Here is a 27,930-nt window from a genome sequence, read left to right on the forward strand (position 1 = left end):
TTGTGCTCAGTGTGTGTGTGTGTGTGTGTGTGTGTGTGTGTGTGTGTGTGTGTGTGTGTGTGTGTGTGTGTGTGTGTGTGTGTGTGTGTGTGTGTGTGTGTGTGTGTGTTTTTGTATGACAGGTGCGTGTGTGTGCATGCAAGTTAGTGTGTGTGTCTGTGTGTGTGTGGCAGTCTCGACAGCAGTTCTGGAACGAGTGTGTGGCATGTCGTTTTAATATCCAAGGCCATATATCTCACCCTGGTTTTGGCAGAGCAGCCCAACAGAACCCTCGTGGCTACACGTTTGTGTGCCTCGATATTTTGGGAGTATGTGTGTTTACGATGTTATAAAGCCCTCCAAAGAATACTCATACTTCACTGTCAGTCAGAGCAGTATCTCCTATACATGAATGAATATAAATCAAGAATTAAGAATTAAGAATTAAGAATGTTCGGTGGATACGTGTAAATATGTTGTTGGAGACCACCTCATTAAGTTGGTATTGTATATACCAGCTCTGTTTTAGTACACCTTCCCAGTCCCAACCATCCCGCCTCAGAGAGAGACACTGTGAAAGGACTCAGACAGTGTTACTGTGGGTTAGCCAGAAGAGACCAGCTATGCCCTCACACGTGTTTCATTCCCACTACAATAACAGCTCAGGGCAGGCTCAACCGCAGAGCAAAACAAGGTTCTGCTCATATACTTTACTAGAAAAACTGGGTGCTCGTGTTACCAGCACACTTCGCCTTTTCCACCTTCTAGCCTTTCACCCATTGAGCCTGCTTCACCAAAGAGAGGAAGGAAGAGGGCTCAGCGCTCAGAGCACCTTGACTAGTGACTATGGCAACCTTGAGAGAAGCAGTCATAACTCTATATTATACTGTGTTAAAGAGATTCTGCAGTACTTTTGTATACTTATTTCTAAGCCAGTAGTTCTGAAAGTAGCACACATGAGCCAAAAGTGGTCCCTGGAAATTGCGTACTACGTCATGTCATCGCTCAATCTCTCTCTCTGCTGTGTACACTGAGCCGTTGGCCCGTCCTGCAGCCTCATTGAGTAACGCTGATCATTACACAGGTGCACCTTGTGCTGGGGACAATAAAAGGCCACAGTTTTGTCATCCGGCTTCCTCACCTCCTGGGTCATCTGGGGGGCTGGCTCCCCAGTGTGTGGCCCTACACCCTCCAAGGCCCACCCATGGCTGCACCCCTGCCAAGTCATGGGAAATACATAAATTAGGGCCTAATTAATCTATTTCAATTGACTGATTTCCTTATATGAACTGCAACTCAGTAAAATATTTGAAACTGTTGCATTTCCATTTTTGTTCAGTATATAAACTACACATTGACACATCCAGCCCAAAGCAGGAGGTTTAACAATGACTTTCTTAGTCACCAAAGGGCCGGAGCATGTCTTTAAAAAAGTGTCATACGAGTGACAATAAACACAAAGATGTCATGACAGATAACAACACAGAGCAAACAGACATTCTGCAGGCTATGCTCTATAATAAGCGCCACATCATTGTACTACTGTAAACCACTGCAGTGACGAACCGAGACTTAAATGGTCACTGTTTGTGCTCCGTGGCAATGCTATTAGGAGGAGCAGTGAACTTCGGTCAACCAGGACATTCAACACCACAGATCCCAAACCCACATCCCCACTCCAGTCAGCCATACAGTAATACACGTGTATTTACTTGCACTGAGGTAAATATTGTGTTCCGCACCACCTTGACTCTGAAAGTGTTAACAGAACAGGTCAGACCAGTGTGTTTTTATACAGCTGCATATACACACATCTAATCAATCCACTAGTGTTTTGATGGTGAGAAATGTCCAGTTTTATGTGCCAGTATTATAGTCTTGGGGTCCGCTTCGCATCCCGAGTAGATACCTGACAGAGGTGGACCCAAACAAATCCAAGACAGTGGAACTTTACTCAACACTTCTATAGACACTTCAAATCCTACTGAACTCTATTATCAGACAGCCCACTATTCAATACAGTAAGTACTGTACAGCTGGACCAATGGACCCTTGTGGCAAGAGAGCTAATCAGATGAGAGAGCAGGGCAGTATGGGAGGAGATTGATTAGTTAGTGTCTGTCTGGATGGAGGATCCAGGTGAATCTCTCTCTCCACCTGAACCCCCTCTCCCCCTCTCGCTCTGTGTGTGTAAAAAGACACAGACAGTCACAGTTTGCTACACAGATAGTCCAGGGGTAATCAGTCTGGTAACTACTAGGCTACATCTAACCAACACACTCAGTCAGTTCATCAAGTCAGAACTGGAGGTGTACAGCCCTGGTACGGTGTGTCGCAAGAACTAACTGTAATCGTTGAGAACAGCTTGTAAGTGTTCCAACGTGTGTGTGTGTGTGTGTGTGTGCGTGCGTGCGTGCGTGCGTGCGTGCGTGCGTGCGCGCGCGTGAGTGAGAGAGAGAGAGAGAGATTAATGAGCTCTGCTCTCTTCTGACTCGGCAGCACAGACACAACCAGTCAGTGTGTTCCTTTAAGAGCAGCACACTCCGTCCACTCTAATCTAACCACCCTGACAGAGGAGGGGTCTGGGCCCATGGCTGCACTGACTATCACACATTCCTTCTCGTGTGTATCTGTTGTGCAAATGTGGAAAAACACACACGTTTTACGAGTTCATCAGTGGCGTGATTCTGTCCAGATCGTTTAAAAACAAAAAATAGAAACTCACATAAAGGCAGAACAGAGGGAACAGAATGGACAAAGACTCCTTTTTTCCACTGCAGCAGGCCGGCTACAGGAAAGCTCCATCCTTCCAAGCCACTGTTGTCATTTTTCTTGTGAGGGAAAGAGAATCCCCCTTTGGAGGTAAACAGAGAAAATCCCAGACCCCGGGGCCAGAGGCTTGGTGTAAATCCACAGGCTGGGAGAGCTGCTTAGTCTCTCACTAAGATCCATTAAAACACACACTACCTCTCTCCATGTAGAGTCAACTTCTCTCTAACTCCCCTCTCCTAATGGACTCACAGAGTGATGCAGGGCTGCTGTTATTTCGGGGAGGGAGAAATAGAAGAGGGTCTATGCCAACCCCTGGTCCTCTAACCCCTAAGCAGCCTTTCTGTCCTTGGGGAGACAAGGTTCCCTCTTTGATCAGAACCATGGCCTGGCATTGGGCTCATACAGGCCTGGCCCCTGATATAGTTTCTTTTTAGAGGCCAACACAGAGCATATGGGGTGTAGACACAGGATGGGGGAGACTCCATATATGTTACATGGTTCCTGTTTAATACACACTCCTCTAACAAAGAGATTGATTCTATATCTCTCTATTTTCACTCATGTTTATAGTATTGAAATGCGAAGCGTGTAAAAATCGTCTGTCCTCAGTTGCAACATTCAGTTCCATACTGCCTCTGGAAGCAATGTCAGCACAATAGCGGTTTCGTCGGGAGCTTCATGAAATGGGTTTCTATGGCCGAGCAGCCGCACACACGCCTAAGATCATAATGCGCAACGCCAAGCGTCGGCTGGATTGGACTCTGGAGCAGTGGAAACGTGTTCTCTGGAGTGATGAATCATGCTTTACCATCTGGCAGTCCGACGGACACATCTGGGTTTGGTGGATGCCAGGAGAAAGCATATATCGGTGTACACATCACGGACAAACTGAAATGGTCCACCCACACAGACAGCGTGGTGAAGAAGGTGCAACAGCACCTCTTCAAGAAATTTGGCTTGTCACCAAAAACACTCACAAACTTTTACAGATGCACAATCGAGATCATCCTGACGGGCTGTATAACGGCCTGGTACGGCAACTGCTCTACCCACAACCACAAGGCTCTCCAGAGGGGAGTGAGGTCTGCTCAACGTATCACCGGGAACAAACTACCTGCCCTACAAGACACCTACACCATCCGATGTCACAGGGAGGCCAAAAAGATCAAGGACAACAACCACCCGAGCCAATGCCTGTTCACCCCGCTATCATCCAGAAGGCGAGGTCAGTACAGGTGCATCAAAGCTGGGACCGAGAGACTGAAAAACAGCTTCTATCTCAAGGCCATCAGACTGTTAAACAGCAATCACTAACATTGAGTGGCTGCTGCCAACATACTGACTCAAATCTCTAGCCACTTTAAATAATACAAAATTGGAAATGTATCACTAGTCATTTTAAACAATGCCACTTTATATAATGTTTACATACCCTACATTACTAATCTCATACGTATATACTGTACTCTATACCATCTACTGCATCCTGCCTATGCCATCGCTCATCCATATATTTATATGTACATATTCTTATTCATTCCTTTACACTTGTGTGTATAAGGTAGTTGTGAAATTGTTAGATTACTTGTTAGATATTACTGCATGGTCGGAACTAGAAGCACAAGCATTTCGCTACACCCACATTAACATCTGCTAACCATGTGTATGTGACCAATACATTTGATTTGATTTGATTTCAATGTAACCGTTTAGTCATGGTAATTAAGGCTTCTCCAAGCTCTGATGCTGCTGATGGTCATTAGTAGCCTACCAAACCTGGTACTCAGCACTCTACCTTTAATCACTCTGACATCAATGGAAATGTAATCGAAAATCTAATCAAACACTTAATGAGAGCCCATGAGCTCATGTTGCACAACATTTCTATAGGCTATGCAATTGTGTGAGAAAACAGTTTTGATGGCCTCTAAAAGAGAAGGATCCCATCATATTATCACTTGTGAATGATGCCCAGCTTAAGGCAAGAAACAGTGCATGCTTTTCCCCCCGACTTATTCAAATTATAGTCGCACACCTCATGAAGCCCTTACGCATTTATGGTTTTTATTTTTTTAAATTTAATATTAAAAAAATATTATTTTATTTTACCTCCTTTTCTCCCCAATTTCGTGGTATCCAATTGTTAGTAATTACTATCTTGTCTCATCGCTACAACTCCCGTACGGGCTCAGAAGAGACAAAGATCTAAAGCCATGCGTCCTCCGAAACACAACCCAACCAAGCCGCACTGCTTCTTAACACAGCGCGCCTCCAACCCGGAAGTCAGCCGCACCAATGTGTCGGAGGAAACACCGTGCACCTGGCTACCTTTGTTAGCACGCACTGCGCCCGGCCCGCCACAGGAGTTGCTGGTGCGCGATGAGACAAGGATATCTCTACCGGCCAAACCCTCCCTAACCCGGACGACACTAGGCCAATTGTGCGTTGTCCCACGGACCTCTAGCGCTGCGATGCAGTGCCCTAGACCACTGCGCCACCCGGGAGGCCCTCGCATTTATACTTTGATAAGGTTTGTATCACAACCTGATGTGTCTGTCTTCACTTGTAGCCTGTGAGAAAGATGAGTTCCATGTGGGTGCTAGGTGCTTCGGCACGCAGCCGGGAGAAGAGAATTATAATTATTATATGGCACAAAGGCCACTGGCAGCAAAATGCATGGATTATTTTAGGGGGCATTACATCCACACAAAGGGGATGCAGCCGGGAAATGATCAGGTGCTTGTGAAATCGTGAATGAGAGACTGATGAAGTGTGTACAGCCTAAACAAGAAAGAAAGCAGAGCTCATGTGTCACGACTTCCGCCAAAGTTGTTCGGGTGGTGCTCGGCGGTCGCCGTCACCGTCCTACTAGCCGCTACCGATCCCTTTTTCGTTTGTCTGTTGGTTTTGTCTTATTAGTTTCACCTGTGTGTATTTTGGTTTAATTAGCTTCCCTATATGTAGTAGTTTGACCCGCCCTTGTTTTGTGCAGGATTGTCTTTTGTTACGTGTGTACATATTAGGTCGTGATGTATTTTGTTTTCTATACTGGGCACCCTGTGGTTTTGGGTTGTCTGGTATAGTGTCCTGCACCCTGTATTTTATTGGGCTTATCAGTTTGGTGTGCAATAGTAAAGCACTTTACTCCGTTACTCTCTCTCTGCGTCTGATTCCTGCACACACACCTAGTCCCGCGTGACATCATGGCTTTCAATAAATAATTAAAATCATCATTAGAGTCGCATCATGCAGCCTTAGAATTTATTTAACATCTTAACATATAGCCCAATATTTGTATCACTACTAAAGTTACATTAATAACTCTAAATTAAGCATATAGGAGGACATGTTTCTTTGTTAACCACTCAACACAGAATAGACACATGTGCGCACTCCCTCAAAACATTCTATTTTATTCAGCTATGTTCAATTGTATTCTTCATACTATAAAATAATATAAAATAATCCCACAGAATTCTAAGCAAATCTTGACTGCTAAATGAACTAGTGTAGCTCACAGCCATATGGCATAGACAGGTCAGGGCCTAACATAAGGATGCTATTCTGTTCTTCTGAAATATAATACATTTCTTCATATCATGTTTCTTTAGACCTGTCTAAAATAAATCATGGATTTATTGTGATGGTGTAGGCTATATTACATGGACTTATTAGGCGTTTTAAAATGTAGATGTTTTAAAGGTCTGTATCGGTGTAACGGCGTTCGTCTGTTGAAGGAGAGTCGGACTGAAATGCAGCGTGGTGGTTACTCATGTCTTTAATTAAAAAATAGCGATACATGAAATAACTATATATATACAAAACAACAAACGGAACCTATTACAGCCTATCTGGTGAATACTACACAGAGACAGGAACAATCACCCACAAAATACACAGTGAAACCCCCGGCTACCTAAATATGGTTCCCAATCAGAGACCACGAGAATCACCTGACTCTGATTGAGAACCGCCTCAGGCAGCCAAGCCTATGCTAGACACACCCCTAATCAGCCACAATACCAATGCCTACAAAAACCCCAATAACCCCATGTCACACCCTGGCCTGAACAAATAATTAAAGAAAACACAAAATACTAAGACCAAGGCGTGACAATCGGTGGCTTGTAGGCTATGTGCGAAAGCCAGGAGATGCTAAATGTGCTGATGTTAATTAACGGTCAATTACCGTGAGACCGGCAGTCATTTGCTTGACAATCACCGGCTGACGAAATGTCATGACCGTCACAGCCCTAGGAAGGGCACCTGTATCTTTGTAGTGATTGGGTGTAGTGATACACCATCCAAAGTGTAATTAATAACTTCATCATGCTCAAAGGGATATTTAATGTCTGCTTTTTGTTTTACCCATCTACCAATAGGTGCCCTTCTTTACAAGGCATTGGAAAACCTCCCTGGTCTTTGTGGTTGAATCTGTGTTTGAAATTCATTGCTTGACGGAGGGACCTAAAATATAATTCTATGTGTGGGGTACAGATATGAGGTAGTCATTCAAAAATGATCTTAAACACTAATACTTATAAACACTATGAACACTATAAGAATGGAGCCGGAGAGGATGGCCGACGTTTTATGTGCTCCTAACCAACTGCTATTTTGTTTGTTTTATTGCGTTGTTTGTAACTTCAATCTTTTTACTTATTTTGTACATAATGTTTGCTGCTACCGTCTCTTATGGCCGAAAATAACTTCTAGACATCAGAACAGCGATTACTCACCTCGAACTGGTAGAAGTTTTTTCCTAACGAGTCCGACGAGAAGGATATACTGCTTTCTCGTGAACAGGCTCAAATCCCCATCACTTGCGTGAAGAAAAGACGGAGAAAAAAGGGTCGGAGGTCGGTCTGCCTAATGAGAATTCATAGGCGAGTGAGTAAACTCCCACTACCATCCGCTCTATTGGCCAATCATTGGAAAATAAAATCCATGACCTACGATCAAGATTATCCTACCAACTGGACATTAAAAACTGTAATATCTTATGTTTCACCAAGTCGTGGCTGAACGATAACGCAGATGATATAGAGCTGGCAAGGATGTTCCACGCACCGGCAGAACAGAGAAGTTACCTCTGGTAAGACGAGGGGTGGGGATGTGTGTCTATTTGTCAATAACATCTGGTGCGCGATGTTAGGTAGAGTATCATATGATAAGCTGTGGATCACACTATCTACCAAGAGAGTTCTCATCTATATTATTCGTAGCTGTCTATTTACCACCACAAACCAATGCTGGCACTATGACCGCACTCAACCAACTCTATGTCTACCCAGGTTGCATCACATCCGGCCATGATTGGGAGTCCCATAGGGCGGCGCACAATTGGCCCAGTGTCATCCAGGTTTGGCTGGGGTAGGCCGTCATAGACAGGTGGCTACGTAGTCTGGTAATACGACAAACCTTTTTCAACATCTGAAGCAAAATCAGTCTTTGGAACATGCAGGAGGTTTTAGTTTGCACCACAGTGTTGATAAACGCTCTTTAAGCACCAGCCAATCTAGGGATGTTTGCCCGAAGCAGTCACCGCTGACCACGATGTTTGCCCTACAAGCAAACATCGAATAGACAAACGATATCACAAATGCTATTATGCCTTGCATTGCTCAGGACTTTCTACCAATTAGCACAGTCGAAAAGAAAGGTTCCAAGAGGCTTATCATTTTTAAGGTACGTGCTCCCTGGCCGCAAAAATTTAACAATTTTCCTTAAAGTATAATTTTATGTGTAGCTCACATAATTAAAACAATTTAACCTTTTATTTAACTAGGCAAGTCAGTTAAGAACAAAATCTTATCTACAATAACGGTACCGGGGAACAGTGGGTCAACTGCCTTGCTCAGGGGTAGAACGGCAGACGTTTACCGTGCCATATCGATCTAGCAACCTTTCGGTTACTGGCCCAACACTCTAATGTTTGTTCGGGCATTATGCATTCTTGAGTCTGAAGCAGATATGCACCTTTTAAACATTATTTGATTAATATCGTGATAATTATCGTTATCAAATGAAAAAATATTTAGATATTGATATAATTGAATTGCCATATCGCCCAGCTCTAGCAGTGCGTACGGCCCAGTACATCACTGGGGCCAAGCTTCCTGCCATCCAGGACCTATATACTAGGCAGTGTCAGAGAAAAGCCCCAAAAATGGTCAGAATCTCCAGTCATCCAAGTCATAGACTGTTTTCTTTGCTACCACACTGCAAGCGGTACCGGAGCGCCAAGTCTAGGACCAAAAGACTCCTTAACAGCTTCTACCCCCAAGCCTTAAGACTGCTGAACAATTAATAAAATGGCCACCGGACTATTTACATTGACACCCCCACCCCCCTCCTTGGTTTTGTTCATTGCTGTTACTCACTGTTTATTATCTATGCATAGTCACTTCACCCTTACCTACATGTACAAATGACCTCTAACCGGTACCTCCGCACACTGACTCAGTACCGGTACCCTCTGTATATAGCCTTATTATTGTTGTTTTATTGTTTGACTTTTTATCATTTTGGACTTCAGTTTATTTGGTAAATATTTTCTTAACTCTTTCTTGAACTGCGCTGTTGGTTAAGGGCTTGTAAGTAAGGATTTCACGGTAAGGTGTTGTATTCGGTGCATGTGACAAATAACATTTGATTTGATTTGATATTGCACACAGAGTGCAACTCATGATGTGACTTGTTAAGTCAATGTTTACTCCTGTACTAATTTAGGCTTGCCATAACAAAGGGGTTGAAAACGTATTCCCTCAATACCTTTCAGCTTTTCATTTTGAATATATTTATTTGACAAATATAATTCCACTGACATTATTGGGTATTGTGTGTAGGCCAGTGGCCCCAAAAAATCTACATTGAATCAATTTAAAATGAATGTTGTAACACAACAAAATGTGGAGAAAGTCAAGGGATGTCAATACTTTCTGAAGGCATTGTACACACCAGTACTGCTTTCATTATAGGTGTTCTCTGCAGACGTTCCTGTGAACGTCTGACCAAGGCAGATTGGCTGAACCAAAACCCCAACTCTCACGGGACAGACACAGTAATAAAGATTGAATACAAACACCTTAAGAGTATTTCTCTCTTTCTGACACACGCGCACACACACACACGCACACAGACACACACATACACACACACACACAAACAAACTTTTGTTGTGTCAGCCACCGGGCGTTGCCAAGGTCACCCTGAAACCTGATCCCCATCCCCTAAACATTCCAAAGGCTGTTCCTCTAACGAGATACACACAGACCCACACTTCATACTGTATTACACACATACACACAGACCCACACTTCATACTGTATTACACACATACACACAGACCCACACTTCATACTGTATTACACACATACACACAGACCCACACTTCATACTGTATTACACACATACACACAGACCCACACCTCATACTGTATTACACACATACACACAGACCCACACTTCATACTGTATTACACACATACACACAGACCCACACTTCATACTGTATTACACACATACACACAGACCCACACTTCATACTGTATTACACACATACACACTGACCCACACTTCATACTGTATTACACACATACACACTGACCCACACTTCATACTGTATTACACACATACACAGAGACCCACACTTCATACTGTATTACACACATACACACATACCCACACCTCATACTGTATTACACACATACACACAGACCCACACCTCATACTGTATTACACACATACACACTGACCCACACTTCATACTGTATTACACACATACACACAGACCCACACTTCATACTGTATTACACACATACACACTGACCCACACCTCATACTGTATTACACACATACACACAGACCCACACTTCATACTGTATTACACACATACACACAGACCCACACTTCATAATGTATTACACACATACACACAGACCCACACCTCATACTGTATTACACACATACACACAGACCCACACTTCATACTGTATTACACACATACACACAGACCCACACTTCATACTGTATTACACACATACACACAGACCCACACTTCATACTGTATTACACACATACACACAGACCCATACTTCATACTGTATTACACACATACACACAGACCCACACTTCATACTGTATTACACACATACACACTGACCCACACCTCATACTGTATTACACACATACACACAGACCCACACTTCATACTGTATTACACACATACACACAGACCCACACTTCATAATGTATTACACACATACACACAGACCCACACTTCATACTGTATTACACACATACACACAGACCCACACTTCATACTGTATAACACACATACACACAGACCCACACTTCATACTGTATTACACACATACACACAGACCCACACTTCATACTGTATTACACACATACACACAGACCCACACTTCATACTGTATTACACACATACACACAGACCCACACTTCATACTGTATTACACACATACACACAGACCCACACTTCATACTGTATTACACACATACACACAGACCCACACTTCATACTGTATTACACACATACACACTGACAAACACACACACTTGCTGACACAAACACTCACATATGATCACACAAAGTTTTTGATGACATTTTTTGGTTAATCTTTAAATTTTATTTTTTTAACCCCCTTTTTCTCCCCAATTCCGTCATATCCAATTGGTATTTACAGTCTCATCCCATCGCTGCAACTCCCATATGAACTCGGGAGAGGTGAAGGTCGAGAGCCGTGTGTCCTCCAAAACACAACCCCGCCAGCCGCACCAACGTGTCGGAGGAAACATGGTACACCTGGCGACCGTGTCAGCGTGCATGTGCCCAACCCACCACAGGAGTCGCTAGAGCGCGATGGGACAAGGACATCCCGGCCAGGCCAAACCCTCCCCTAACCCGGACGACGATGGGCCAATTGTGCGTCGCCCTTCTAACTCAAGCCAACAACTCTGTCTAACTTGTATAGGTTATAAGTTAATAAGGCTCAATTAGTCCTTCCATGAAATTTAACTCAACAAAAAAAGAAAGAAAGAGAGAGAGAGAGAGAGAGAGAGAGAGAGAGAGAGAGAGAGAGAGAGAGAGAGAGAGAGAGAGAGAGAGAGAGAGAGAGAGAGAGAGAGAGAGAGAGAGAGAGAGAAAGAGAGAGAGAGAGAGAGAGAGAAAGAGAGAGAGAGAGAAAGAGAGAGAGAGAGAGAGAGAGAGAGACAGAGGAACCAACAGAGAGAGAGAGGAGAGAAAGAGGACAGATGGAGAGAAAGAAAGAAAGAAAGAGAGAGAGAGAGAGAAACCAACAGAGAGAGAGAGAGAGAGAGGCATAAATTCCTCCAGGTGTCCAGAGTAAATCACCTCCTCAAAGGAGCCATCTTCCTGTACGTCTCCTGTACGCCCTCTGACCCTGTGGGGGTCACCAACGCACCGCTGAGCTGCCACGCTGTCATACATCATCCCCTGTTCCTCACCCTTCAACCCCCCTCACCTCCTCTTAACCCCTCTTAACCCCTCTTAACCCACATTGGCTTCAAAGAATCCACACTACACACACACAGGGGCCCGATGGTATGACAGGCAAATCAAACCCGGCCCTCGAATCAATCATCCATCCTTCACCGTGACTAGTCTGCTCGACCCTCATCTACTCCTTCTTCATCATGAGAGGCTCTGTTTCCCCCTGCCTGATGCCTGATACCCATCCAGACTGGGGAGGAGGAGAGCAACTGATCCACATCGTGGACCCTGTGTGTGACCAGGGCCTGACCATAGAGATGTTATGCTGGTGCTAGAGGGGCACCCTGGGGGCGCCCGCCTCCCGTCCTCCTGTGGAAATAATGCACCGGTAGATTGATGGGCCGCACATCAAGGGAGCCCCTCCAACTTATGGCCCTAGACACACACTGTACCCCCCTGAGAAACCTCTTACTCTCATCCCCTCTTCTCCGGCCCAGGCCTACGAATCACACCAAGCCCGACCTGTCAGGACTTAAAGGAAGATTCAGCACAGAGAGAGAGAAAACCTTCCACGTGTCTGGAGAGAGGAGAACCTCAGAGCCATGCTATCTCTACAACAAACGACCCCTTCAAACAGGGAATGGACAGGGAACGGACATGTGTAATAGTCTAACTGATTGCAATTTCTTTCAAAACTGTAAAGTCGTGGCCAATACAAGTATAAACACACTGGGGTTGTGATAAGGACTACGTTGGTGTGATACTAGGACTCTGTGCAGGTCTTGCTGGCTAGCTCCATCAGTATGCATCGTGACAGTTTTTTCCCCATGATGGCAGATCAAAGCCTCACCTCTCAGTATGCAGACTGAGTAGTCTGTCACCCGCAGGGCACTTTGCATGTACGTGTGACTTCATCTCAGGGATGTTTTCCATCTCCCATTCAAAACAAAACTGGAAAACAGGCCGCTTATCACACAGAACACCTGTAGCCAGAGGTCAAGACACACACATCCCTGCTTTCTCTTCCTGTCGCGGACAGAATTGCACGCACACACACACACACACACTCACGCATGATCACACACTCTAAGTCATTTATCTGAGCCGTTTGCTTCGTCTGATGACTAGTTCCAGTAGAGCTCTATCTGATAAGAGGACTGTAAAAAGCCCGGAGGACGGCTGTTCAACAAAGTGCCGGCCTGTGTCTCGGTTTCCCCGGCGATGTGTCACTGTGCCGGTAACCATGTGAACAGTAACAGTCCCTACAGAAGCAGGCTATATCAGGCTAATCCTGAATACCTGGGTCTGGATCGAATTGACTGGGATCCTGTGGTGCCAGATATCGTTTGCCCATTGCCCAAACCAGATCAGTCTATCATCTCTGGATGGAGTGAAAAAAGAACTGCAGACCACCGTTGAATATGAATTAGGAAACAATGTGGGGAATTCAATATTTGTGCGTTGACGTTAGTGAGCGGGACGTTTCTCTGACAGATATGGGAAGCTGTGACAGGAAGCAGTGTGTAGGTTTGCCAGACTGCAACTGAACACGCGTAGAGGAGCTGAGAGGATCCAGCCACCTCTCCCTGTCCGTCTCCTTTTCAGTGGCCAGCCAAACCTCAGCCTAGGCTGCAGCCTCTGCCGACTGTCTGTCTTCCAACACCATGTTAAGACACAGAACACACCATGGACCCACATACTCCTCTACGGCCCCCTCTGCCAAACCATCTCTCACAGGCGTACAGTGACGCACACACAGACAGCCAGACAAAAACACAAGCTTCCAAAGTAACAAACTAAAGAAGACATGTGAAAGCACGTACACATAGACACATGTACACAGGCGCAAACAAACACAGTCACAAACACTCACAAGGTAACCAAGACAAATGGTTTCATAGCAGGCCAGCATCAGCCCCACCTGCTCTGTGTCTATCAGCTTGTGGGCTGTGTGTGTGTGTGTGTGTGTGTGTGTGTGTGTGTGTGTGTGTGTGTGTGTGTGTGTGTGTGTGTGTGTGTGTGTGTGTGTGTGTGTGTGTGTGTGTGTGTGTGTGTGTGTGTGTGTGTGTGTGTGTGTGTGTGTGTGTGTGTGTGCGCCCCACCAGCTTAACACACATCAAACTAAACTTTGATTCGGTTTGTATAAATCTCTGATGAGACCATAACATATTCCCCATCTCAGTCATTCTATCCTGGTTCCCACACTGCCAACTCTCATCTTCTCTCTATCCTGAGCCCACTGCTCTCAAGGGTGTCCGTTACATACATTAGACTGTGATCAAGACAAGAACCCTACCTTCACCCAAACATCCCCCTCCCTCAATACTTCCTCCAAAAACCACAGGTGCAGCCTTAAGCCTCCCTTTCCCTCGCTCCAAACTTCACACACCCCTAAAAGTCCCCCTCCGGCCCACTGCCCTCTGTGGTTACCAGTCTCATGCAGTCCCACTGCTGGAGCAGAACATCTGTCCTGGGATCAGGTTCTGTTTGGGGAACATGATCCACATCCTGTCAGGAAGCAGCCTGGGACCTGCTACTGCTGCTGGGCTTCTGTATCCTGCTCTAGCCCCTGCTACACTTACAGTAGGCCTTCGTTCAATCACTGATGCCACAAGACTTGACCAAAACGGAATAATCACAAAGAAAATGCCATCCTATAACACCAAAGCAATTACACTGAAATATCATCTCTGTAGGAAATTGTATTTCACAAGAGACTGCAATCAAAGGAGTTTTTCAACATATAGTCACTTATCATCTGTGTCTGTACTGTAGAACAAAAACGAGAAAAGCTCTAAGTTATCGAGTGATATGTTGCCATGGTGTGTTCCTCCCATTACAGTACAGTACGGAAGGTGGGATCCGGGACAAGGAGAGGGTGAGCTGACCTCGTTTACATTGTTGCGTCTAGATGATGATAAAGCCAGTCGTTCCGCCCTGCTTGTGGCCTTGCGGCATCTCCACACCACCTCGAATGTTACATGTTATGTTTATCGGAAATGGATATCATGTTTAAGCGACGTCGAAGTGTGGCCGTGTCTTTCACTAACTGGCTTTCACTCCTACCCTGCGTGGCGCCAGAAGACTCAAGGACTTTCAGCAGCCATGTCACACATACTATGGAGCGAAATAGGCCTAAATGCAACGAGTAGTAGAAGAGTCAATTGTGTAAGTTGTAACCTCACACTGTATGGTGCATGGCCTATTCAGAAAAGATGTATGCATTGTTACTGCAGGAATGAAGTATGTCAATCTATTCTTTGGGAACTTTGCATCAGCCTAAACAACAGGTGGCGAATTAACCACGCTGTGAAGATTCATGAGTTACCTCCCATGTGTGTTATCCTCATTTAGAGAACCATACCTGATCTGTCCCAGCAGCACCGGGGAGAGGGCTGAGGGGGAGAGGCCTGATCTGTCCCAGCAGCACCGGGGAGAGGGCTGAGGGGGAGAGGCCTGATCTGTCCCAGCAGCACCGGGGAGAGGGCTGAGGGGGAGAGGGCTGAGGGGGAGAGGCCTGATCTGTCCCAGCAGCACCGGGGAGAGGGCTGAGGGGGAGAGGGCTGAGGGGGAGAGGCCTGAGGGGGAGAGGCCTGAGGGGGAGAGGGTTGAGGGGGAGAGGCCTGAGGGTGAGAGGGCTGAGGGGGAGAGGCCTGAGGGTGAGAGGGCTGAGGGGGAGAGGGCTGAGGGGGAGAGGGCTAGAAGAGAGAGAACAGACTGCGAGAGATGGAGCGATAGAGAAAGAGTGGACAGGGAGAAAGAGAGGATTGGAAGAGAGAGGGCCAGTCATAAAGCTAGCACACAACTCTGTCTCTCCGACCAACCAGAACCAAGTCTTCGTTCACTGTACCCACTAAAACAGCAGTTGGGGTTGGCAGGCTGAGCTTAAAACATGAGTGGGAAACGAGAAGCAGCTGGTCTCCTGTCCTCCCAGCTCGGCCGGCATGTCTCTCTGTCTATGCGAGCTTTCTTTGTGCTTCATGGGAGAACTGATGCCCACAGGATACACAAAGGTGAATCTGTGTGACTGCTGTGAGGTTTTCACTATGTTAAATCAGCGAGACAGACAGACTTCAGCTTAAAATAGCCCATTATGCGGCGAAGTCAAGTGATATACTGTGTAGATGTCTCCGTTGACATAAGTCTACCATACTGATCATCAGCCAAAGTATTTCGAGACAAACCGTGAAAGCTGCCTACAGCCTTTTGTGTCTGGCCTTGATCCTTTACAAACACTGCAGACCCCAAATCTCAGCACCTTATCGGTCCACAGTGCATATCAAAATCAGAAGCATAGCAGGACCATTCTCTCCATGCCAGACGATCCTGGAACATTCCATGGTGTTTAGTGGCTTACAGTATCTGCCATTCAAGGCCATCAATGCATCTGATTATGTTATGGTTGTTTATATGATGTTCTGCAGGCACAATACATAGTATTGTATCTTGTCCTCCCAGACTCACATTCATGTAGAACTATAAGATAATAGGGTTAGTGCTATAACATGGAATGGCTTGGCTGGTTACCTATAATCACCATATGTTTTGATGCGCAGTTCATTAGCAGCCAAATAGCATCTGGAATGAACACACCAAAATGATGCTTGATTTAGTTATCTTTCATATGAGGGGAAACCTAGTTCAAGTGAACAGAGAGATAGGCAGTGATTTTACAGACTGTGGTTAAACCTTTGCCACCCCAAAATGGACAACATTTTCTGTTGTATAAGGAGGGCTTATAGTCCATGGGCCAACAGAAAATGTTGTCCATTTTGGGGTGGCAAAGGTTTGATGGCATTAAATTGATGTGATAACCTGATATGATACAACTTGATATGATAACCTCTCCAAAAAAGTATCTTTCTATGTTTTTCATACCTTTACATATCTTGTTGTATCGGAGTCTAGAATAGAATGTTCACAGGCTGATGAAAGTAAGTTGAGACAAGTTGAAGTGTTCACATGCTCATTAAAAATGACTATAAATCGGGCAACCCGAGTGGCGCAGCGGTCTAAGGTGTCCCTACAGACCCTGGTTCGATACTAGGCTGTGTCACAACCGGCCGTGACCGGGAGTCCCATAGGGCGACGCACATTTGCCCCAGCGTTGTCCGGGTTAGGAGAGGTTTTGGCCGGGGTGGGATTTACCTGGCTCATCGTGCTCTAGCGACTCCTTGTGGCGGGCCGGGCGCCTGCAGGTTGACTTTGGTCATCAGTTGAACAGTGTTTTCTCTGACACATTGGTGCAGCTGGCTTCCAGGTTAAGTGGGCGTTGTGAACCCGGGTCAGTAGTGATGCCTCAGTGCTCAGACCACTGCACCACTCGGGAGGCCCTTGTTTGTTTTTATTTAACTGGACTGATGGTCATGTCTCAGCAGAGGGAGGGCATGTCGAAGTGAAGAAGTGGGTTTCATTTGATTTCTAAAAGTCTTGAATAAAAACAGCATTGTGTTCTAGTCATTGTCTCTGAATGTACTGAAACTGTCTTTAAGGACCAAGATTAAATCATTGCAATCAGTGATTGGTACAGAAGGAGACTGGACGCCCTTCATGGCAAAATCACTGATAACAAATTACTTGGCAAAAGGTCCAAAATCCTCTTCTATACACGGTCCCACAGTGAGCTTTGTTTGGCCATTTTCCTTGGTTTTCCTAGTTAAGTTGACTAGTGAGTCTTAGCTAGCTAGCTAATGAGTGGCCTGCACCATGTAGGATAGGTACTGTTTACTGCACATGGTATCAGTAGAAGAACATTTGAGGTGCCGGTACTCAGTTCCGGTGAGTTCATTCCCAAATCAAGCACTGTGTTAGGTAAAAATACATAGAAAATACAGTACATTCGGAAAGTATTCAGTCCCCTTGACCTTTTCCATATTCTGTTACCCTACACCCTTATTCTATAATTGAATAAATAAATAAAAATTCTCATCAATCTATACACAATACTCCATAATGACAAAGCAAAGAGTTTTTTTTTTAAATGTTCGCGGAATGTTTTAGAAATGTATAAAAATATATATATATTTACATAAGTATTCAGACCCTTTGCTATGAGACTCGAAATTTAGTTCAGATGCATCCTGTTTCCATAGATCCTCCTTAAGATGTTTCTACAACTTGACTGTAGTCCACCTGTGGTAAATTCAATTGATTGGGCATGATTTGGAAAGGCACACACCTGTCAAAGGTCTCACAGTTGACAATGCATGTCAGAGCAAAGACCAAGCCATGCGGTAGAAGGAATTGAGAAGGAACTCCTCAGTAAAAGGCACGACAGCCCGCTTGGAGTTTGACAAAAGGCACCTAAAGGTCTATCAGACCATGAAAAACAAGATTCTCTGGTCTGATGAAACCAAGATTGAGCTCTTTTTCCTGAATGCCAAGCGTCACATCTGGAGGAAACCTGCCACCATCCCTACGGTGAAGCGTGGTGGTAGCAGCATCCTGCTGTGGGGATGTTTTTCAGTGGCAGGGACTGGGAGACTAGTCAGGATCGAGGGAATGAACGGAGCAAAGTACAGAGAGATCCTTGATGAAAACCTGCTCCAGAGCACTCAGGACCTCAGACTGGGGCAAAGGTTCACCTTCCATCAGGACAACAACCCTCAGCACACAGGCAAGACAACGCATATGTTTTATACTGAATGTTATCAGATCTTCAAGCAAAACCTAATATTAGTTAAAAGGAACCTGAGTGAACAAATAACACAACAATTACATACTTGTTTCATTTATTTCAAAACAAAGTTATGCATCACCCAGTGCCCCTGTGTGGAAAAAGTAATTGCCCCCGTACATTCAATAACTGGTTGTTCCACGTTTAGCTGCAATGACTCCAACCAAACGCTTCCTGTAGTTGTTGATCAGTCTCTCACGCTGCTGTGAATACATTTCGGCCCACTTGTCCATGCAGAACTGCTTTAACTCAGCAACCTTTGTAGGTTTTCAAGCATGAACTGCTCATTTCAAGTCCTGCCACAACATCTCAATTGGGATTAGGTCTGGACTTTGACTAGGCCATTCCAAAACTTCAAATGTGTTGCTTTTTAGCCATTTTCATGTAGACTTGATTTGTGTGTTTTGGATCATTGTCTTGCTGCATGACCCTGCTGCACTTCAGCTTCAGCTCACAGACGGATGGCCTGACATTCTCCTGTAGAATTCTCTGATACAGAGCAGAAGTCATTGTTCCTTCTATAAAGACAAGTCGTCCAGGTGCTGAGGCAGCAAAGCATCCCCAAACCATCACACTACCACCACCATGCATGACTGTTGGTATAAGGTTCTCATGGTGGAATGCATTCTTTGGTTTTCGGTAGGAATAATGGGAGAGACTATTCGTTTTTGGGGTCATTTGTAAACTCAAGATTCAAAATCAAGATTCCCTTGATCTAATATTAGGTGTTGGCTGAAAATCTAATAACATTCAGTATCAAAAATATCCAAAAATAGAGATAATCAGAAAGGGGGAAATGCTTTTTCACGGCTCTATATATATATATATCTATCTTTTTCCATCTCATTGGGTGTGGACCTCCAGCTGTCTTTGTGGTACCATTTAAAAGCTCAAATGGTAGAACATTTACCCACCCTGTGTTCTAGAGCATGTTGTGTTTCAACCAATGGCGAGCACAACACAAAAGCCTTACATGATGTAAAAATGGTTCTAAGCTACAACACATGCAAACATGGAACCTGAGTTTATGAGCTTTTAAATAATTGACATTAAAAGGTTATGATTTTTTTACAATTTAATTTAAACTATTTACATTTTACACTTTAGTAATTTATCCATAATAAAATAGTTTCAAAAACATGTTTGTAAGCTTGTCAATGATATCAATCTCAACCGTTTATCTTTTCCAGTGATGAGGACATGGATGGATGTCTCATGGCAGGGTGGGGTACGAAAAAATTGGTCAACTGTTGAATGTTTTGGCATTCAGGTCCAAAAATAATTTTCTGATCCCTTCTATAATGGGAAAATATGTATGGAAGGTTTAGTTGAAATCGAAAGGAGTGCTGTCAAAAAGTGATTGAATTCAAATAAATGTACCCCAAAGACAAACTCAATGAACCAAGACAGTCACAGCTATTTTAGAGGTGAGGGGGGGGGTGCGTGTGTATGTGGGAGATTAGTTTTACAGCTTGTCGCCCAACTGTGTTCTTACCAACTGAACACTTCTGCACAGGTCAAACATATCTCAAAATGGAACACCATGGAAAACGGAAAAACAACAGCAGTTATGGCTAAATAAAACCAAACCTTCCCATACAAAAGGCACCAGCTATAGTATAATGAAGTCTATGCATATGTAAACTAGGCTCGCTTGAAATTATTGACACTTGTTGCTCGGTGCAAACAAATGCAAACATCCATGATTAACTCCACATAATCAATCTCTTTCTCTCAGTTGAGAGCCTTTGAAAAAGGGCAGATGACAAAGAGAGGAATCTTCCCCAGCCGAGCCTCCAACTGTGGATCCCCTGCAGTCCATCACAAAGCTTATGGGACACCATGACACTGTCGACCATTCATTGTAAATGACAACTGGCTGTCCATCTTAAAACAACTCAAAACATGAGCAGAGGGAAGGGGGGGGGGCAGGATGGGGGACGGGGCAGATGACTGCTCACATGCTAGACCCGGTGGAGATCATAATAGCTTTGCCCCATCATAAATACCGCTGGGCAAAAAATAGACCCACCACCAACCTCCCAGTGAGTCTCTGCTCCTCCTCGCCCCAACAATACACGCAGTAAACCTGCCTGCAGTTTGTGAAATCATGCCTTTGCTCAAAGTGACTAAAACTACAGTACTCAGCCACTAGGCTAGGTAAGCATCACACAAAGAGGATAAGTTATTAACGACCCAGGTGGATGAACAGAAGAAGATAGAGAATATATTGGTTTATCGGGGTGATTCTCAGCTCAAAACCCACCTTTCACATGCCCAGAGCCTACTTTGGGTCCAGACCCATAGTTTAAGAAACCCTGCTCTAAGCATTAGATATACTATATAAAGTCTTGGCAGCACAAAAAACATCAGTTGTGAAAACCACCAGCAGACAATCAGATACAGTACTAAAAACGAATTAAATATAGACCATGCTGTAGTTTCTTCAAAATCAGTCCCAGAGTCCATCAACAGAGAAAGATGGACAGAGTCCCGTAGTACAGAGAGAGATATAGTCCAGTATTAAGCTACTCACCATTAGTCCCCGGGCTCAGTGAAGCCAGTCCAGTCACCAGCAGTACAGTCCTCCATGCCCATCCCCACGGCAACCACACCACCATCATCCTGTGGTACTGTACAACCGCACGCACAATCCCTGAGACGCTAGCTGGCACCACGGCTGCACCCGGCGCTACACTGAGAAGGTGTGTGTGCGCGAGTGTGTGCCTCTACGTGAGTAAGTGCTAGTCCCCCTCTCTCTTCTCTGCGATCTCAGGAACTCCCCACCACACACAGCCACCCAGCAGCCTCCAGTGCTACACAGTGACAGCCTGAGAGAGAGAGAGAGAGAGAGAGATGGGGAGGAGGAGGAGGGAAGGAGGGTGTTACTCAGTTGCTCTGCTGTTTGGTCAGCCTTTTCTCTGAACACCTCGTGGGGCGAACAACAAAAGAACAGCTGAGCCTGCCTGGACCCCACACACACACATATGAACACATACACTCACCGCTCAAAAAGGAAGACATTGGCAGGGCCAGACACACACACACACACACACACACACACACACACACACACACACACACACACACAGAGAGAGGATGAGAGGGAAGTAAGATTGTTCCTCATAGATGTGCATTAGAGAAGTCTGGTCGCCAGAACTCATCCACGAGCATGATTCAAAGTAATGTGTTGTCGCTACTTCATCCACTGTGGGAAGTACAGATGGATGAATCTTTGCTATGGTTGTACCATATCCAGAATGACATACCATCATACTGTTCCTGTACCATACAGGGGTATACGGTATTACCGACAGTGCACACAAGGGGCGCTATATCTTTCCAAACAAAACAGCAACAAAAACATTTAAAAACACAATAACATTCACGCACAAAACTCATTTAGGCAGCAGGGATCTTGATTTTGGAATTGAACGCTATACCGCCCCAAGCCTAATCTCTACATATCTCTGAGGTTTAGGACAGCAATTGCCCTCCTGTTTGTGTGACAGCTCATCACAGACCAGTTACAAAGCAGAATGCAAAGTGTGATAGAAACACACGCGGACGGCCAGACACACACACACATTCATACATACATACATACTCACTTACTCACAAAAGCTCTTCACACGTCAGGTGATTACCGCCCACACCTCCGGGCAGCAACACGCCTCCTCTCTCTCACTAATCCACCCGAACATACACACACACACAACCTCCCAATTTGGCCAAATTCCATCAGGCAGCACAAGACTTTCTGTGGGTTACAACCTTAAGAGGATTAGCCCAGCTATTACCAAGATTACATCAAGTTTGCTAGAGTGCCCCTCAAAACAGTTCGCGGTGAAGTGATGGTGCAACAGGACAGAATGCCATACCATGCCATTCTAAAGCGTGATTTGGTGGAGGGTGCGTGTTTCCCCAAAAGAGAAAAGAAAGGAACGGCCCAAATGGTGGGGTGAGTGGTCTCCCAAATAAAGACAATAACAACGGCCAATTAGTGGTTAAAGGAAAATCAACAATGTGAAAGTGGAAAAAACCAACCAACCAAATGGGATCCTGTTCTTCCACACCTGCTGTGCCTCCATAAGGACAAACACCCTGAATCCACTTCTCTCCCAGCCAGGATAGGAGACAGGACAAGAGGGCAGTAGACAGGGTCTGTAGTCTGGGGCTCTTTCCCTGGAAGGCTGTACGTCTGCCTGTCACTCCTGATTTGCACCGTGCTCTGGATTAAATGTGATAAGTCTACTTTCCCTGGAGCATGAGTGCATGGGGAGAGATGTGAACGGGTCAGCGCACCTCACACACCCCCTCGGAGCTGCATCAAACGCCCAGCATGGTTTCCCCCTGTCCTGCTCAAGCAGCCGCGAAGACCCAGAGAGATGGGGGGGGGGGGCGCAGCTGGTGGGGGTCTAGTCAGGCAGATAAAGGGGTTGTGGAAGTGGGGGGTGGGCTAGCAGGGTGGGGGATTTTGAAATGTGGTTAAATTAACCCTTTCTATCCTTCCCGCCTTTCACTAAGCCAAAAGTCGCCTTGATTCCTCCTTTGAGCTCCAAACCGCAGATCTACTTTTCAAGTCTTGTTACATAAAGCTCCATCTGTTGCTAAGGTTTCCTAAAGGCGCCAGCATGATACAGTTCGGTTGACAGCTAGCCGAAGTCGGGTAGGCGAACCGAATGAGTGTAAAAATGCAAAAAAAGCATCAACAGTACTGTTTGAAAATTTGGGACCCCGTAGCCAGTATACACTTCCTCAAAATAGTCTAAATTAATCTAAGATAACTCAAGAAATATGTACTTAATTTTAACATTTTTGCTGAGGAGATACATTTTATATCTAACTAAGATGTTTGGTGCAGTATTTCTCTATAAAAAAATGGGCATGAAAATGAGTCTTCTCTCGTTGAATGACAGCAAAGACTTTATTGAAGAATCCCTACAGTTGACCAATCACGGACGAAGGGGCGTAGACTTTGGCTCCCGAATATCGGCTGGCCTCGAGAAAAAAACGTGTGTCCCTGAACAACCCCAAAAAACTTAAACAAAGTCCAACATCATCAAAAACGTCACAGGCTACTATAATCATCATAAAATATATGCACAAACTTTTCCAAACTGGTTCGACTGGTGTGGCCCGAAGCATGCGGCCGTCTTAAGAAGAACAATCAGTCAGCACCTTGACGGTTTCAGAAAACCACACTATTATTAGCTGTGTTTGTTTAGACATGCAAAGCACCTGTATACAACAGCATGACTCATTTGGCTGGTACTTGGTGTCTTTGTTGGTTATCACTACCACCCACAAATATGTTCTTTGAGAACATTTGTACAAAAATATATATATATTAGCAGTTAATGTGGCATGAAAATAAGCCAAGCTACTCGAAATTTGAAGAGAAAACGTTGAGGCAAAACACCTTTCATCATACTGCAAGAGGAATGGTGAAGAATAACCACAGAAACCTCACCACTAAGACGTGAAAGGAAAAGCTGTGACAACAACACAGATGATGGAATTACGATGGGCCAGCGAAGGTATGCCTGTCATGAGCAATGTTCCACCGACGGCCACACTGACCCCGGGCTCTGTGAGAAATGGAGAGAGCGCAGCGGTTAAACCTGATGTCAGAGAATCTTGGCTCGGAGGGGCATTTATTACCGTGGCAACACAGCTGCCTGGAGCAGGGAGCCCAATCAGGGTGCAAGGGATAGAGAGGAGCGTGACATCACGTTCATCCCTGGGCCAGACAGTGAGACGTACTTCCTCCCTCTGTGGAGCGCTCATCAACTTCATCTCTCATTTCACATTGAGAACACTGACATCTTCCTTATTGTGAGCCAGCTCCCACCTCCCTCTCTCACACAGACTGCTGGTTTCTCTATAGAGATATTAGCCATTAATTAACTACCTTGTCAGTTAGCTAGCAACAAAATTAGGGCAATTAAATGTGGTAGCCAGGTTTGTGGAATACGTTTGTTACCCGGCAAACCAATACTGTTCCAATTTTGTTATAAAACGTACCCACCTGCTTTGGCAATTCAACACAATAGCCATGACAGAAGCAGCAGCATCATTGTGTGGCCCAACACTATAAATCACTACGTGTGAATCCCATTTGAATGTGAACCCTCCATGCACATACTCAGTGGTTTGGTTCCTTGGAGAGTCCAGAGGAGCTGCTGCTTTCTCTCTAGCTCACAGCTCTCCTCTCTAGCAGAGTCTCATCGAGAATGAGAAGAAAGAAAGAGCCTTATGAATATGCAAGAGTCACACAATGGGACAGCTCAGAGATTCTGCTCCGATTCCAGCTTTCAAGTCCCGAAGAATGCTGAGTGAGAAGAAAGAAAGGAAAAAGTTTATTCAAGAAAAGTAAAAGACTGTCACAGCAAGGCTCTCTCTCTCTCTCTCTGTGAGGGAGGGAAGACATGGGGAGCTGCTGAAAGCACAGGCTCACAATCATTCCTATTGCTGCAGATGCAAATGGATAAGGCTCCTCCACATACCCATTTAGCAGGACAACAATGTCAGCTGGACTTAATTCTGCCTTTGACCATTATGAAAGATAAACACAATTGAGTTGAAAACACAAAGGGAACGAGGAACAAGGTCTTAGTATACAGAAAGACAGCAGAGTTTTTCCAGTTGTCATTTCTGAAAATAAAAGTGAAAGCCACCGATGTCCAATTACAATCCAAGAAACTGGTTTTGGGAAAACAATTATGCTAAATGTAAACTACTATGTCCTGTATCAGTTAGAAGAGACATCTATGGGCAAATGTTCACAATGCAAGTCAATAATGACAGAGTGATTCATTTATGAGCCAAAGCTCAAAATATGAAGATCTCTCTGTTCTAAATGAAGGTAGTACCTGGTGTATGATCTACGTGTCAGTGTATTGCGTAATTGCATCAAGACTTCCATGCAGATGCATGATTTATAAGTCAGTGGAATGTGTAGTGGGCGTTGACAGACTGACAGACAGGGGGACCAGGCCCAAACTGTTCCTGTGAGCTGAATGCCTGCAGTCCTACACTAAAGCTGTATAAAACGTCATGATGTTGGTTGGTGCTCATAAACATCTCACCTGCACACACACTGATCCTGGCCAGGCACAGTTCCCTCTTCCCTCAACTACAACAACGCTTATGTTAACGCCAAGCTTCCAATACAAACACAGAGAGAGAAAAAAAACCAGGCTATTATTTCACCACTGAATAAGCATTCATTAAAGGTGTTCAAAGCTAGAGGATGTAGGGTGTCATTTCAGACACTTTTCAACAATTCAAGAAGGCACAAGGTAAAACCCCGGTATTAGATCATGTCGCAACTTCTAATGGAGTTATGTGGGTCATTGGTCCTCAAATGGTATGGAATGGGTTACACAGCCCCACCAAAAGAAAGCCACGAGACTTGGAGGAAGAAATTGCAGTTTTTCTTTGTATTCATCCGCGTAATTGCTCTGTGGCTAAAACAATGACTTAAATAATTACAGTTTGGTCAGCATTTATAAAACATGAATCACACACTATGTTGGGTGAGCAGACAGATTTCCTCTGCAGCCCAGGGGAAGAGGCTGGGCGAGACACTACAGTGAGTCATGCTCTCATAGGGTTTCTGTAGACAGTAGTGTAGGATGGTGATCCTCCCTGCAACTGTAAAACACAGTGGCCCTAGTCTACTGTGAATTATGACATGACTATGTCTCAGGCTACTTTTACTACACATAAACTTAGTGTATTACTTCAATATTCCTGATTGGTTAACACTAGAAGCGCCATAGGCCAACGGCCACTGATGTTTGATTTGATAAATAAAAGAAATCAATCCCCCAAAAAAGCTTTGTCCTGCTGCTTCCCTGACTTTTCCTAAATGTAAAGTACAAACATTGCTAATTTGTCTGAATTTTGAAACCACAGAGAAGAATTTAGAGACTTTTTACCATTTTCTTTCCTATTCCTAACTTAACCCACCGAGACAATGTGCTGTAGGATGTTGGTACCCAGCCAGGCGCTAATGCGTCTCTCTCTCTCCTCATTGAATGAATGACAAATGGACGGATGGGCGATAAATGTGCACCTTACTTCACAATTGAATTTAAATGAGGCCTAACTGCATGATAAGGAGGGTGAAGAGGTTGATTTCATTTAGAAAGACAATAGTGTAATGATGAGTTTTTGTAATGCCTATTTATCAGCATTGGCGCTCATGTTAATAATTTGACCGTGCGCCTTGTGAGTTGATACCATTCTCTTTGACATTTGACTTTGTAAAAAGATGCTGTTACGGGACTGTTTTATTTACTGTAACTCTATTACTAATCAAATGTACTGTAAGGGAAATGAAAACATGCTGTGTTGCAGTAGGCCTTTAGGATAATGCAAAGGGAAACAAAATATGTAAGTCAGCCTGCGCAAGCTGGCCCACCTAAACAATATCACACATAATAAGATCAGTTGTCAAATTGTACAAGAAGAGATGGGCGCACCTTGTAATTGACAAATTCAGGGAAAGGAGCATCACTTTATCAAATCCTCTTTCAGAGTCACATTCAGGTAAAACTTTTTGATTCTATATAGTATCAGAAAGATCATATTCTGCAGTTTCTATGACACTTACCTTGTCAAATAAATCTCAAAATTCAAGAGATAGAGCTTTATATCAAATGTTCACTTTTTACAAGAATATCTGCGCTGTCCATGAATTCAGCTGTCCATGAATTCAGCTGTCCATGAATTCAGCTGTCCATGAATTCAGCTGTCCATGAATTCAGCTGTCCATGAATTCAGCTGTCCATGAATTCAGCATATGACCACTTGCGGGGAAGCATTGCTTTTCCTACTAAGGAAAAGACTAGTAACATAATAAACTTTAAATATGCTCTTTTCTTTTCTTTTAAATACACTTTCTTATTTCCATAATGAAATTATAATGGACTTCTTTGAGATGGACTTGATGGGCTTTTCATTTTTTACTTATAGCCTAGACCAGGTATTCCCAAATGACAGGAATTGTGAAAAA

The 27,930-nt window shown here is 44.5% G+C and overlaps 1 protein-coding gene across 1 annotated transcript in view; it reads right to left on the reverse strand.

Annotated features, from left to right (window-relative positions):
• The window catches only part of bmpr1bb (bone morphogenetic protein receptor, type IBb), a 109,027-nt gene that overhangs the window by 12,106 nt on the left and 68,991 nt on the right, over positions 1–27,930 (reverse strand). The window contains exon 3 of the mRNA XM_020458469.2: positions 21,442–21,736. Coding sequence (XP_020314058.1) covers positions 21,442–21,529 — 88 coding nt within the window. The 5' untranslated portion in view covers positions 21,530–21,736. The remainder of the gene's footprint in view (positions 1–21,441; positions 21,737–27,930) is intronic.

The sequence above is a fragment of the Oncorhynchus kisutch genome, linkage group LG23 (genome assembly GCF_002021735.2).
Source record: "Oncorhynchus kisutch isolate 150728-3 linkage group LG23, Okis_V2, whole genome shotgun sequence".
NCBI lineage: Eukaryota > Metazoa > Chordata > Actinopteri > Salmoniformes > Salmonidae > Oncorhynchus > Oncorhynchus kisutch.